The sequence below is a fragment of the Daldinia childiae genome, assembly GCF_008694065.1.
Source record: "Daldinia childiae strain JS-1345 chromosome Unknown Scaffold2, whole genome shotgun sequence".
NCBI lineage: Eukaryota > Fungi > Ascomycota > Sordariomycetes > Xylariales > Hypoxylaceae > Daldinia > Daldinia childiae.
In genome coordinates this window covers 7,032,847-7,047,112 of record NW_022984643.1, presented here as the reverse complement: position 1 = coordinate 7,047,112, position 14,266 = coordinate 7,032,847, and the positions used below count along the sequence as shown (strand labels likewise).

General features: G+C 45.0%; 5 protein-coding genes across 5 annotated transcripts; 4 read left to right on the top strand and 1 right to left on the bottom strand.

The window, feature by feature from the left end:
- Window positions 1–457: 457 nt before the first annotated feature.
- On the bottom strand, window positions 458–2,681 carry GL218_02722 (putative transporter C3H1.06c; the record flags this gene model as incomplete). Its single annotated transcript, XM_033579256.1, has 9 exons — window positions 458–770; window positions 846–899; window positions 955–1,020; window positions 1,079–1,436; window positions 1,505–1,704; window positions 1,760–1,935; window positions 1,991–2,240; window positions 2,318–2,451; window positions 2,508–2,681. The coding sequence occupies 9 exons, from the start codon at window positions 2,679–2,681 to the stop codon at window positions 458–460; spliced, it is 1,725 nt and encodes a 574-aa protein (XP_033439499.1).
- A 1,223-nt stretch (window positions 2,682–3,904) lies between these two features.
- GL218_02721 (Cysteine synthase B) lies at window positions 3,905–5,838 on the top strand (the record flags this gene model as incomplete). The annotated part of the gene is made up of 7 exons (XM_033579255.1): window positions 3,905–4,097; window positions 4,156–4,348; window positions 4,401–4,524; window positions 4,575–4,665; window positions 4,718–4,778; window positions 4,834–5,194; window positions 5,245–5,838. 7 exons carry the CDS (start codon window positions 3,905–3,907, stop codon window positions 5,836–5,838), a joined length of 1,617 nt encoding a protein of 538 aa, XP_033439500.1.
- A 1,731-nt stretch (window positions 5,839–7,569) lies between these two features.
- Window positions 7,570–8,761, top strand: GL218_02720 (putative monooxygenase; the record flags this gene model as incomplete). The annotated part of the gene is made up of 2 exons (XM_033579254.1): window positions 7,570–7,634; window positions 7,693–8,761. The coding sequence occupies 2 exons, from the start codon at window positions 7,570–7,572 to the stop codon at window positions 8,759–8,761; spliced, it is 1,134 nt and encodes a 377-aa protein (XP_033439501.1).
- A 2,436-nt stretch (window positions 8,762–11,197) lies between these two features.
- Window positions 11,198–12,027, top strand: GL218_02719 (uncharacterized protein; the record flags this gene model as incomplete). The annotated part of the gene is made up of 2 exons (XM_033579253.1): window positions 11,198–11,810; window positions 11,873–12,027. The coding sequence occupies 2 exons, from the start codon at window positions 11,198–11,200 to the stop codon at window positions 12,025–12,027; spliced, it is 768 nt and encodes a 255-aa protein (XP_033438472.1).
- A 736-nt stretch (window positions 12,028–12,763) lies between these two features.
- Window positions 12,764–13,929, top strand: GL218_02718 (Protein-lysine N-methyltransferase EFM2; the record flags this gene model as incomplete). The annotated part of the gene is made up of 2 exons (XM_033579252.1): window positions 12,764–12,815; window positions 12,905–13,929. 2 exons carry the CDS (start codon window positions 12,764–12,766, stop codon window positions 13,927–13,929), a joined length of 1,077 nt encoding a protein of 358 aa, XP_033438471.1.
- Between the last annotated feature and the right edge of the window lie 337 nt (window positions 13,930–14,266).

Here is a 14,266-nt window from a genome sequence, read left to right as displayed (position 1 = left end):
AAGAGTGCCATTGGTGAAGGATGGTCCTTTAATAGTACGCGCGATTGTAGACTTGAACTCCAAGTTAGGAATTCATTGTAACTTCCGCAAGCCTTTCATTACAGCATCGGGTCTAATGGGAAGTACGGGGTCAAACCGGGATGTTCATATTGGAGATAAATTGTGCGTATTCCTAGGCTCTGCGGTGCCTTACATATTACGGCCTATTGGCCAGTCCAGAGAATTATATCAGTTTGTCTCTTGCTGTTGGGTACCAGAGCTTATTGATCTAGATATGGCCGATGGACAAAGGAAGGGACTTTGGCAACTTCAGGATATCACTCTTATTTGATTAAATAGAAACTAAAGTCTCATAGGTTGAGCAGTAAAATATTATATTTTATGTTGTCTTATCGCTTTGAACCGCCTTCTTGTCGCAAACCTAAGATCGGTAGCTGTGACGGTTATCACGATATATTTAAGGGGTTGGGGCATTCTTTGCCATTTGCTGCCTTCGGCCCTCCTCTTTCAGTTTTTCATCATCAGGACGGCTAAGTTCAACTTGTGGCATCATGAACCAGGAAATGACGAATGCAAAAGCAGCCAGAGATGCTCCTACAAGGAATATCACCCTAAATCCTTGGCGATATGCAGGAATGAGGACTGATCGGATCTTTAACGCCTCATCTAGAGGCAAAGACGATAAGTAAGATTGCGGGCCGTTGAGGAGATCCTTGATGTCGGCGCCGTCAATATCTAGCGATGAAATCGAACTCGCTAGAATGTTGTTCCTATAGGGTTAGGTTAGATAAATAAAAATAAAATAAGTTGCATGAGGGTTAGGAGCATCGCGAATAATTACTCACAGTATGGTACCACAGATAGCAAGACCCAATGTTCCTCCAAGATTTCTTACGAAGCTGGAAAAAATTAGTTGAAAAAATTACAGTTAATAACAACAATAAGGGTTCTCACTTTCTAAAAGACGTCACAACGGCCATGTCTCGCCTCTCGACTCCAGCTTGACATGCTATTAGAGCTCTATATATCACGCGTCAGTTTTAATGATATCATGCAAATAAGGATACTCGGAACTTACGGCTGGAGTGTGTTTCCAACCCCTACTCCAATAATAATGGCATACCCTATCTGTTTCCCGAGTCCTGAGTTTTCGTCTAGCGTTGACATTAAACCGAGGCCGATAGCCCAACAGACCCATCCAAACAAGATACATTCGCGGTACCTGCCAACCCAGTGAACCACTAGACCCGACAATGTGCTGCTAAGCGTCTGTATGAGCGTAATTGGGAGCAACATAGCGCCAGCCTTGGTTGCGGAGTACCCATAGGCGAGTTGATAGAACGTAGGAACATAGTAGACTTGAACGACGAAATTCCAACCGTTTATGGCCATAGTGAGGCAGGCTCCATTGACGATCTTAGACTTGAATATATGTACTAAATTGAAGGTTAGATACACATAGATGCACATAGATACAAATAGTCACTAGATCAGATGAGCTTACAAGGTACTAAAGGATACCGTGGCCCGCGCCATTGCCACAGAACAAAGGCTACACAGAGTACGAGCCCGAGAACCAAGGTAACGATTACAGCAGCGGAGTCCCATGGGTATTCAGAACCACCCCATGTCAATCCTAGCATTAGGACGGTAACACCAGCTAGAGTAAGGATAATGCCGAGAAAGTCGACAGCTTTCAACTTTCTAAAGGCATTGTTTAGCATGTGATAACTCTAGGAATGGTATGTTGTTCCCTTACAATTTCCAGTCCCCCTCCACTTTCTTTAGCGGCATAATGAATATAACGCAACATGTGGTCAACAAGGTAAGAGGCAAATTCAAACGGAATATCCACCGCCAAGAGTCTTCTGAGATAGAGGAGAGAGACCCGCCAATGACAGGACCGATTCCATTAGCAATGGCAACAACTGCTCCCTAAGAAAACAGTTAGATAGAGAGACCAGGGGCGAGGGATGCTAAATCTACATACTAGGATTCCTTGGTATTTCCCCCTTTCCCTTAACGGCACCACGTCGCTAACGATGGTCTGGGCTATGGTCATCAGTCCACCTCCGCCGATGCCGGTGAAGCAACGGAAAATGATCAGCTGAGTTACAGTCTGGGAAAGAGATGACGCCAAGGAGCCAATGAAGAAGATAGCTAAGCCGATGAGTAGGATCACTTTACGAGACCAGATGTCTGAAAGCCGCCCATACAAAAGTTGTCCTACGGTTGATGTTCTGGTAAAGCGTTCAGCCTCATAATGAACGTCGATAATTCATCCTGATATAATCTAGATTGTACGGCAAAAACTTACATGAAATATCCGCTGGCAATCCACGACACTTGGTCGGTTGACTTCAGCGCATCAGCGATGATGTATAAGCTTGAAGCTAATGTAGTTTGGTCCATAAGAGCTAATAAGTCGACACTGGCACATGCGAGGAATATCTTGAACTAGTTAGCTCCTAAAGATCATGAGATATCTCTGCTTTGGCAATATTTACCGTGATGATGGTCCTCCTAGGGACATAATTGGTCTGCTCATTGAAGACATGGTGTACTTCAGTATCGCTCTCCGAACCACCCTTGGGCTCTGTGAATACTGTAGTCTCTCCCCCAATGGTGACATTAGCAACATCGTCGAATTGAGATCGGTCTCCCATTGCAACCTTCTGCATCACTAGTTGCAAGTATGTGGGATACTTGCTTTAAAGTGCAACTCGATCGAGTATTTATTTTGTCATGGAATCATGTAGGTGAGCGGGCGACGAAGAATTAGTATGATATAGCTTGCTAGAGAAAATAATCCTTGTTAAAGGTAAGTAGTCTTAGTTATGTTGCTGGGGTGTTAAATGATAGACCTTGATGGCGGCTGAGAGATCGTCAAGATAAAGATATCCACCAGCAGGACGAAAAGGTCCTCATCAAGTGATCTACTTCGAAGTAAACTCGAAGCAATAAAAGTCTTCAAAATATGAGTTAGATATAACGTTACCCGTCTACTAGTCTACTAGCAATATAGAAGGATTAGTGGAGTTCAAGTCCCCGGATTTCCACTCTGGGACCAAAAGGCGGTGGAACGAGAGAGCTAAGATGCCTGGAAGTAGACCAGTCAACTTAGCAAAAAAAGATCCTACAGAGAGATGACTTTCGAGTTATTCAAAGCACGTAAGCTTACAAATGCGGACTCTAAAAATTTAAACACATCATGAAAAGCTTCACGTGTAAGTTTAGCTACATTTAGCCCAGGTTATGGGATATATAATTCTTCCCTGATACTACCTAAAGTAAGGTTTACCACCGTGCCATGCACACACAGACATGGCCAGGGTCATGTTAAACGGTCTGATTGGTTGGAAACGACCTCAAAGTGCCTCGTACAAGGATCGGCGCTATATTGTAACCTATGTAACGACTACCCAGGAATGCGGACACCAAGTATGGATCTTTGAAGTTTATTTGCTCGTGCCGGAGAAGATTGGATGTTAATAATTTATGAAACCTCTTCCTGTTAATGTCAGCCATGTTCGCGACATGCCGATCCATCATGAGCCAAGAATCCTGTTAAAGAGACCTTGTTGGCAACCGAGGAAGGAAATAGTCTAGACTGCCGCGTCCGCGTCATGCACCCAGGGAGAAATATCTGCTCAAACAAGATCCCGTTAGGTAATTAACCTGGATACAGATTGTGACGCTCCTAGAGATGTGGATGCAACTATGTAATATCAGAACTGTGCCTGAATCATCAGTTCGACATATCTAAAACCCCCGTAATAAAGGGCCTAGGTAGCGAGCGTACTTACCTACCGTATATATATCTTACCCCTCGTATCAGTTGCACCTCTAGGCTTTTCAGTATGGCCCATGAACCTTCATAGGAAAGGAACTAAGATAATCGACCATGTCGAATAACAACTTTCTCAACGTCTACAAGGGCGCGAACTCAGTCCAGGATTATTTCGATCCGGATTCAGCTCCTCCACTACCTCTCGTGGAGATTCCAGACCAACTTAACCCCTATCGGCGTGATGGCGTGAGGATATACGCCAAAATGATGACGATGCATCCGGCCAACAATGTAAAGGCCATGCCAGGTGAGTTACCGATATAACGTTACGTTAGGTACATGTTTCAATATTAACGTTGTGTTAGCATTAAACCTTCTAGAGAAGAGCGTGGTGCCAGGGAAGACCAAGACCATCATCGAGTACAGTTCGGGCTCGACTGTAATATCGATGTCCCTCGTCTCTCGAATTTTCCACGACGTTTCTGATATTCGTGCATTTTTGAGCAACAAGACCAGCGTAGCCAAGTTACGGCTGATGCAATTTTTTGGCCTCGATATGTACGTTGACCCCTAGTTCTCATAATGTGATCTTTAGTTAATCTCGAACTAGTACTCTCTTTGGAGGCCCATCCCAACCAGAGCCCACCGATGGGCGTGGAGGGATCAGGGCAGCTGAGAGGATGGCCGAAGATAATGAGTCGATCATCAACCCGAATCAATATGAAAATGATGATGTAAAATAACCTATACTTCTCTGTAATTAGCGAAGACTGACCGATAACAGAACTGGAAAGCACATGTTAGATGGACGGGACCCCAAATCCTCAAACAACTCCCAGAGATCAATTTGATCTGCGCTGGTATGGGTACTTCCGGTAGGTTATGCTAAAAATGCCGCAATGGTTACCATTATCTGATATATTCCAGGTACTATGACGGGATTGGGGATGTTCTTTAAGGAGTCGAAGTCTTCCGTCTTTCGTTTAGGGTTTGCACACCTCCGATCTAATTCGTTTGGCAACGGACCTACTAACAACTAGTAGAGTATGCACCGCGCCTGGTGATAGAGTCCCAGGTCCTCGTTCGTTTGCTCTTCTTGCGCCAGTCGAGTTCCCTTGGAAATCAGCAGTAGATCATATCGAGGAAGTTGGCTCACACGACTCCTTTTCCTTGTCGCTGGAAATGTGCCGCCAAGGCATCGTATGCGGCCCTTCTTCAGGTTTCAATCTAAAAGGGTTATTCCAGTTCATTGAAAAGCAAAAGGCCACAGGAACGCTATCGAAGTACGCAGGCGAGGATGGGGAAATCCATTGTGTGTTCCTTTGCTGTGATCTACCCTATCAATACATCAACGAGTACTTTGATAAGTTGGGCTCGGAATATTTCCCTTCCATTAAGAACGAGGTACGGGTTTACACGACGAGAAATAATAGTAGCACTAACCCGAAGACCAGGCACTAACCAAAGTCGATCTTTACCGCTATGATGAGGCATGGGAGAAAGATGCCACAACCGTTCTTCCCCTATTTTTCGAAATGAGAAGAGTAGCAACTAAAGAGGAGGTGCTGTCCGGTATTCTGAACGAGGCAGCAAATCAAAATGGGCTGAGTGAAGCCATTAATCTCAAAGATAATGCGGTTATTATTGATATCCGTCAACCCGTGGATTTCGGAGAGTTCAACCTACCCGGTTCCGTCAACTTACCGTTCGTGGATTCATTGACTACAAGTCCATTTTCGAATCCCGCGGTACTCGAAGCGCTGTGGCTGAAAATAGATGAGTATTTTCGAGCACCGTGTAGCGAGGTAGTGTCGTTATTACAGGGTAGGCGTATTCTGATCCTCTGTTATGATGGCGACAGCTCCCGCGTGGCGACTAGCGTGCTTCGTGCCAAGGGATACGAAGCGGATAGCGTGCGTGGAGGTTTTCAGGGGTTAGCTAAACTACAGTTAAGGGAGGCTAAGGACCATTATATTGTTGCCAATGGGCAAAGACCGAAGCAAGGAATCGCAGTAACACGAGAAGTTGAACTCGTCACACCATCTTAATAGTACCACCGGAATGATTTTGGTCGGAATAAGGAGGATTTGATAGGATAGTTCTATGCAAACTTGCGTGATAGGTAAATAATCCCTGGTCTCATAATCGAATCCCGGATTACCCGAGTTACTTATCTTTAGCGATAGGAATAAGCGGCTAGTTACGTAGGTATATATCAAAACTTATAGTATATAAAGTGACTATAAAAGCTAGGTATGTAATATGTTAGGCTGTTTACTAACTTGGCCTTCACCACTTTTGCACCATATCCACTTGACCACCGGCTAAAGTGAGATACGTGCGTTCGACAGGGATCTTGTCACCTTCGACGCGTTAAAAATATTTAATAGGCAAGCTTTTGGAAAAGAGTCTACTTCTAGAACGTTTCGAATAAGACCTGTACGGAGGTGCAGAGGGAACACATTAAAAAAACGCTAAAATTATTGGACTGACCCCAAGGGTAAAGGGGGTAAATCAAAATAAAACCGATTAAAACTATATTGTTTATTACATATAAACCTTTAAATGAATAGGGTAAGTTTATAGCCATGATATATATTAAATAATAAGTTTTTAATTGCATAAAATTTAATAATAAAAAAACTTTTTTATAAACATTTATTATAAATAAATATTTAAATAACACGTGATTAAAATTACGTAATAAAATAAATAAAATAAATAAAATAAATCAATAAATAAAATAAATAAAATCCCTCCCCTCCCTCCCCTCCCTCCCCCCCCTCCCTCCCTCCCCTCCCTCCCCTCCCTCCCTCCCTCCCCTCCTCCCCTCCTCCCCCCCCCCCCTCCCTCCTCCCCTCCTCCCCCTCCTCTCCCGTTTTCCCCTTTCTTCCTTTCTCCGTTTCTTCCTTCTTTTCTTCCTTTTTTTCCTCCTTTTTTCCTTTCCCCTCCCCTCCCCCCCGTTTCTCTTCTTCTCTTCTTTTCCTTTCTTCCCCTCCTTCTTCCTTTTCCCTTTCCTTTCCCCTCCCCTTTCTTCTTTCTCTTCCCTCCCTCCCTCCCTCCTTTTCCTCCCTCCCTTCTTCTCCCCCTTCCTCCCCCCTCCCCCCCCTCCTTCCTCCCTCTTCCGTCCCTCCTTCCTCCCCGCCCCCTTCCCCCCGTTTCTCTTCTCGTCTTCTTTTCCTTTCTTCCCCTGCTTTCTTCCTTTTCTCCCTCCTCCCTTTTCTTTTTCCCCCTCCCTCCCTCCCTATCCTCTCCTCTCCCCCCCCTTTCTCTTTTTCCCCCCCCCTTCTCTCCCTCCTTTCCCCTTCTCTCTCCCTTTTCCTCTCTCCCGTTTCTTTTTCTCGCTTTCTTTCCTTCCGTTCTCTCATCTCTTCGCTTCGCTTTTTCTGGTTATACCGTGGGGGTGTGTATAATGACAAATTTTGGGTTTTTTTAATGTGTTCCCTCTGCACCTCCGTAGACCTGCTAGGATCATCTCGAATCAACCGCAAGCCGTTGTGTTATATCCGGAGAGAGAGACTATAACCGAGTTAAAAGATGCTACTGTAGAGAAACCGTTTCGTATCGTAATTGTCGGAGCCGGACTCGTGGGTCTTACTGCAGCACATATATTATCCAAAACGGATATCGACTTTGTTATACTTGAACGACATGAGAATTTAACACCCGAACTTGGCTCTCTCCTAAGCTTGTGGCCGCCGACATTTCGCATTTTTGACCAATTAGATCTACAAGATAAATTGGAGCCTGTTCTTAACCCTATCGACAATGGAGTCACCATGTCTGCCGACGACGGGTCCATATTCACATCGTGGAACCCCGGAGAGTTGATCAAAAAAAGTACGTCAATCCAAAACCAAGGTAATGAGTATGGAACCAAGCTTATAGTTATCGTGATCTAGCCACGGGTACGGATTAAAGGTTACTCATCGCCCGCTCTTCATTGAAGCCTTATATCAAAGCCTGCCTGACAGTGCGAAAGCACGAATCAAGGTCAAGAAGCACGTCTTCAAAGTAAACGTGTCAGATGATGGAGTGGTCGTCGAGTGTACCGATGGTACCGTGGAAAGGGGCTCCATTGTGATAGGTTTAGACGGCGTTCACAGTAGAGTTCGCCAATGCATGCAGGCGATGGAGGAGGGTAGGGCAGCTCCGAGCATATCGGAAACCCCTAAGAGTCCCTACGTCACCACATACAGGATGGTCTTTGGAAGTATACCTATTCCTCCGACATTACCAAATAATGTCAATCACGAATGCGCGTCAGGACGTGTATCAACTCAGCTTCTCACTGGTAACTCTCTAGCATGGTTCGGCGTGTATGAAGCGCTTGATAAACCTACGTCAGAACGCATCAAATATACCGAAAAGGATAAGGAGGAGGCCATACAGAGATGGGGACATCTGTACACCGCTCCCGGCATGAGAGTGCGCGACGTTTTCGGCCTACAGGATGGAAACTTTGGTATGATCAACCTGGAGGAGGGTCGTGTAGACAAATGGTATTGGAATCGTATCGTCCTCGCAAGTGATGCTATTCGGAAACTAGAGCCTCACGCCGGATTAGGATATAATAGCGGTTTGGCCGATGTAGTTGTCCTCGTGAATAAGCTCCGACGCTTACTCGAGACTACTCGGTCACCGGATACGAAAGCCTTAGAAGCGGTATTCGCCGACTACCAGGAGGAGCGGAAAAAGGATGAGCCAATAGTTCATGACATGTCCATGCGTCGTGCTCGAGCTTACGCGTGGCTCAGCCCAATGGATAAGATCATGACTAAATACATCATCCCTTACACTAGCTTCGGAGTATACAGCACAAACCGCATATATGGGCCAGTCGTCTCCCGTGCCCCTGTCCTGGATTGGCTGGAAGAGAAGTCTGATACCAAAAACTTGAAAATTGACCTTACGCCCACCATCCTATTGTCAAGGGGAAGAGTCAAAGAATGCGTTATCAAGGAACCATAGCTACTACAATCCATCAGCCTATATCGGAGTGGTCATTGCGGCTGCTCTTACTGGAGTGGGACTCCAGTATTACCATAGGATCTTGACAATGATAAGTCCCAAGGCGACCTAGAAATGAGAAGATATAGAGCCTTTTTCTTTCTTATTTCATACGTAATATATGGAAGAGGACGGGTGTAGTGACTGCAGACGGTTCTACTCCAAGATATGTCCTTAACATTAATGCATTAGTTATATTAGATATTAGAAAGGGTGGACTTAGAAGAATGAAAGATATGATCTTGCGATCGGGATTTTACCTGGCATGATTTAGGACTCCTTCTCAAGTCGCATTATAGGTACACGGGCGTCGAAATAATGCGCCCATAACGATCAGAGTAAACGTAGGGACTCGAGCTTGCTAATCCAACGAACCTAGAATCTAGTAAGTACCTCCTGTATAAATCTGCAAAGTCCTCTAGACGGACGACTCTTACACGGTCCTATTATCAGTCTCACGATCGAACCCTCCTCTCCATACCAAGATATCCTCCATATCCAGGCCCTGCTTCGTATTAGGCTTACCCTGTGCAAGACGTAGCTTTTCGAAATATACCTCATATGCGGTATAGAATACAGTGCTCTTAGTTCCTGTTTTAGCACCGTAGCCACGACGGAAGTCGTTAAGTTGTTTGGACTGGATGCACTTAACCGTGGGCGCATTGAGCTGTGCATACAGATCACGACATAATTATGACTGTGTTACTCTCGGGGTTTCCCAGATGCGCATTGATCTTCCGTCGAATCTCGTCGCATGAGTCTATCTCCTCATCGTCCAAGCAGATGTGCTTAATGTCCGAGAATAGAGCCGCCATTGATGACACCTTGGGACGCTACTTGCATATGCTTGAACTCGTAGAATTGGCCTTTTGCGTTTACTTCTTGTTCGTATTCGGCATCGCTGACTTCGCTGACTTCGCTGTTTGGCGTTGCTTTAGCCATGTCTAAGTGTTGTGATATGCGAAACTATTCTGGCCATTTTTTGGGCTCGGTTTATCTCAGAAAAGTACCTAATTCAGGGTATTTGTACTGCACTCAATAACTTGAGAAAATTCGATCTTGTTCATTATATTGACCTCGAGTAACTTTCCGATCCAATTACGCACAATGTCGTAACTAAGCATCATCTCGTCTTCGAAAATATCAGAACCAACGATGGCGTCTAGGTTACGATTGAGAGCTGCGAGTTCCTCTTCGAATGACATACCCGCCTTGCGCTTCTTACTCAATGATTCATTTCTTGTCATAATACCCTTCGTATTCGTAAGCTTAACTTTCTCTGATGCAGTCCTCGGTCGCACAGCTGCAGCCTGTACACTTCTGGCTTTTGGTTTTCCATTTCTTCGTGGTCTATATTGTAAAAAAAAAAAAAAAAAAAAAAATTTTGTTAGTAGTGGGACACGCGTTGTATTCTAGAAGAGGCGTTTGGACCAGCGTAGCGGGCATAGGGCCTATTTACGCCTGGAGTTCCGTGCGCTAATGACGATCAGCTTTCTAGATACTATACGGATGCAATTTGAATAGCATCACTTAAAATCTAGCAAATGTGAAATATATTCAAATATAGGTAATTATAAAATAGAATTGTAGCCTTTTTTTAGCCATCGAAATAGAAACCAATTCGTTTTCTCCCCCGGGTACCTTTACCACTCCCTTTTCATTGTCCTTTCAAGCACAACACTTGAATTTTCAAATAAATAAATTTCACAAATTTAACCCAGAAGGAATCTCTAACAATCTTTAACCAAAGACATTTCAAGGAGTTAAGGGAAGGGAAGAAGATAACGACATACTCTTGTGACGAATATCTAGAAAACAGTCTAAGAAACCTAAGTTGCCCTAATCTTCATTTACGGATATGAAGTACAAAAGGATATGAGCTTTCTTTATAATACTATTTAAGAATAGATTAATCGCCTCAAGTCATTTGAGGTAAAGATAGAATAATTATGAAGATGGATCTTTCCCGGCTCTCGGGTATATCGTTTACCATTGCCTATCTCCATACATCCTTTCCCCATAGTTAGAAGAACATAAAACTACAGGCACTTCTTGGAACATATTAAGTAATAGGGTTCGTTAAATTTAAGTTGAGTCTTAATCGAGGTGACGAAAGTGGCAACGACTTCTACTAGGTGCTAATCGTCTGGTTTCTAGACTTGATGGGCGGATGATGATCTTCCAGCTCTGTGGAATTGCCGAAACAACCCCACACAAAATTCATATGGCTATTCTCTTCGAGTACGACAGTATCATCTTCTTTGCCGGTTTTGACATCATGTAATAATTCATATTTAGGAGGAGCTACCCCGACTCGCCCCAGATGTAAGAATGGCAGTTATCTCAAGTTTCCCTTCCTCTTCTACTTGGTACCAGTTCCCATAGGCAATATTGAAGATGTTGAGACTCACTCTCGTCGCTCTAGGGCTCCTTGCAGCTCAGGCCGTAGCACAATGCACCCGCGAAGACCTCATTGCTGCTACTGATAGTCTCCTTGCAGCACAGACTGCGGGAACTCCCGACACGGTAGCTCCTCTGGCCGACACAGTGGTCTACTTGGAAGCATTTAAGACGGCTGATATCAAGACTGGAATACTGTCTCACGCGCTCAATATTGACTTCAACCGTAGTCTCCACGACACCACCCAATGCGCAACTTACACCGAGATCGTTGTCACAGACAAGGCGCACCCGTACGTCATAGGCACGCAACTGCGCTTCGCCGACGGAAAGATCGCCAATATCAGCTCTCTCGTTACTGATCAGGGCGATTGGCTTTTCAACGCTACCGGTACCCTCTACTGGGCATCCCAGGAGAAGTGGGACCCAATCCCGGAGGACCAGCGCGACAGCCGCGAGGTGATCCAGGCCGCAGCCGATGCCTACGCCGACCTCTTCAACGACAAGTCCGTACAAGTCCCTTGGGGACACCCTTGCGCACGTCTTGAGGGTGGTGCTTACACTGGCTCTGGATCCGCCGACGATAGGTGTGATGTCGGTGTTCCCAATGGTAAGTCATATCTATTTAGAACAACGAGGGAATTTGATAGATCACTAACGCTTAATTTGCAGGAGTCAATCTGAGCAACCGTCGTTATGTCATTGACGAGACTCTTGGTGCTGTTGACATCTTCATCGACTTTGCGACTGTTCCAGACAGCCACGAGTTCCGAGTCGAGAAAGGCAAGCTTCGCTACGTCCATACCATAACTGTGATGGGTGGTTAAATAGTGTGAGAGAAAGGTTTCATTCCTGTAGAGAGCCCAGTATTGCAAGTTGATTGAAAAGGAAATGATCGGATACGGATAGCACATGGGAGTATAGGAAATAAAACACCTTTGAACAGTCTTACATGAAGAGATAGGGGTCAATAAGTATTCTACCATACTATGACAGATACCTAAGCAGTAATTCATTTTCTAAAATATGCGTCTTTACTCGACGTATCGAGCGATATAACTATGAATATGCTGGGATGCAGCCATCGTGAAGACCGGTAATACCTAGATTAAAGCATTTAGAAACGTATGGATTTGAATGTACCTTGTATACCTAATTTAATGAAGTTGTTAGTTAATCTATAAAAAGTATTGATAAAATATCAAATATATAAACCTACCTACCTGTTATAATATCTTGCTCTGTCTAAGTAAAGATAAGTAAAAACAATTGTAGCCAACGGAAGAAGCACATGGGAAATGGCGAGTCAGGGGATTCGTCGCATTCACCGCTATCGCCGAGACTTTTCACGATAGTAACAAAAGTTGTGTGGCAAGTGGGTCTTATTCAAGATCCACTCCGTTGGGCCCGTTCTAGGCCCCGACGTAATAATCCATCTCACTTTTTTTTTAATTCATAAAACCCTCACCAGTCGCTCGTTATCTTATGTTCATGTTTTTCCCTTTTTTCATTCGTTAGGACATCCACCCCGGAGACGGACCGCGAGTCTGACCGAGGACTCCAATGAACCCAGCGGGTCATCTGCTGTCTCCTACGAGCAGCCTGCCACCTTTACGTTCGTTGACTGCACTCAATAGGGACCGAATATTCTCGGCTCTAGATAACCTTTATGAGTTGTACTGCCCGTCTCGTTACCACGGGCAGTTAAGTCGCAGCTCGAACATGGGAAGGCTCATGATGATTTACTAGTCCAACCGATCGACTCCGGCTACGTCTCCGAGGATGATATAGATTCGGAATATGATCTTGACGAGTTACGTGCAGACACCTTCGAGCGTAACTTCGCTATTCGCTGGTTGACTACTTTAATCGCCAGCGCGGAAGAGCTACCCCTGAGTAATGAAGACGAGCGCGAGCAGGCGGTTGATAAAGCTTCCTTTATCCTTGCCTCGTTCACCAAACTCGCGGACGGAGATGACGAAGAGGATTCCGGAATTACACGAGAATTTTCTTTCGAACTATCGTTATTCTCCAATCAGGGTTCTCCTGGGTTGAAGGAGTCTGGTATCCGTGAAAAGGTCTCGATAGACGTGCAACTCAATGATGCACCACAAACCTCCACAGATCACACCGATGTTGGCCTACAGAGCTGGGGTGCATCCATTGTTTTCTCTGACCTGTTATGTTCGTCACCAGACCGGCTCGGACTTAATCAAGAAACCCTCGGCTCGTCTCCGCGTATCATCGAGCTTGGTGCCGGGACGGGACTAGTCAGTCTTGTTCTTGCTAAAGCGCTACCTCACTTCGGTGTATCTGATGCCACCTTGATAGCAACAGACTATCATCCGGCTGTTCTTGAGAATCTACAGTCTAATGTCAAGCTCAGCCGGGTAAGCGTAGAGACATGCTTCCTCAATTGGTCCGCCCCTATCTTGGAAGCACCGCTCGACTTATCAGCAGACGTGCTCGTAGCGACCGACGTGGTATACGCACCTGAGCACGCTGTGTGGCTTCGAGACTGTGCGACCCGTCTGCTCGCACCTAAGGGTGTGTTCTGGCTACTCATGACTATACGCCCGAATGGCCGCTTCGAAACTGTGGTTGACTCTGTCGAAGCCGCCTTCAATGGATCATACTCCCAAACCTCAGACAATCGACATCTCGCAATTCTGAACATGGAGGGTGTTGAAAAGCGCCGTGGCGTTGGACGTGGAGATGAGTGGATATAAACTATTTAGAATCGGGTGGGCTTAGACGAATAAACTAGAATTAGAAGGGTGTTAGACTTATATAGCTAGACGTATGGCAGAGTTACAGTATAGAGTATTTCAGGGCAGCATACAAAGGCGTACTAGATACCTGAAGTTGTTTTTAATTTAACTATTATATTAATGCTTTAACTATATGAAGTTAGTATACATGAAATAAAAAATGATACCAGCCCACCTCGGAGTTCGAAACTTATATAACTAAGAGTTGTCAAACATAGAGGTAGGTATGAATAGGGAGTGTGATAGTAGATCATGGTATCTACCTATGTAGTACGGAACGCGCCACAGCTATATT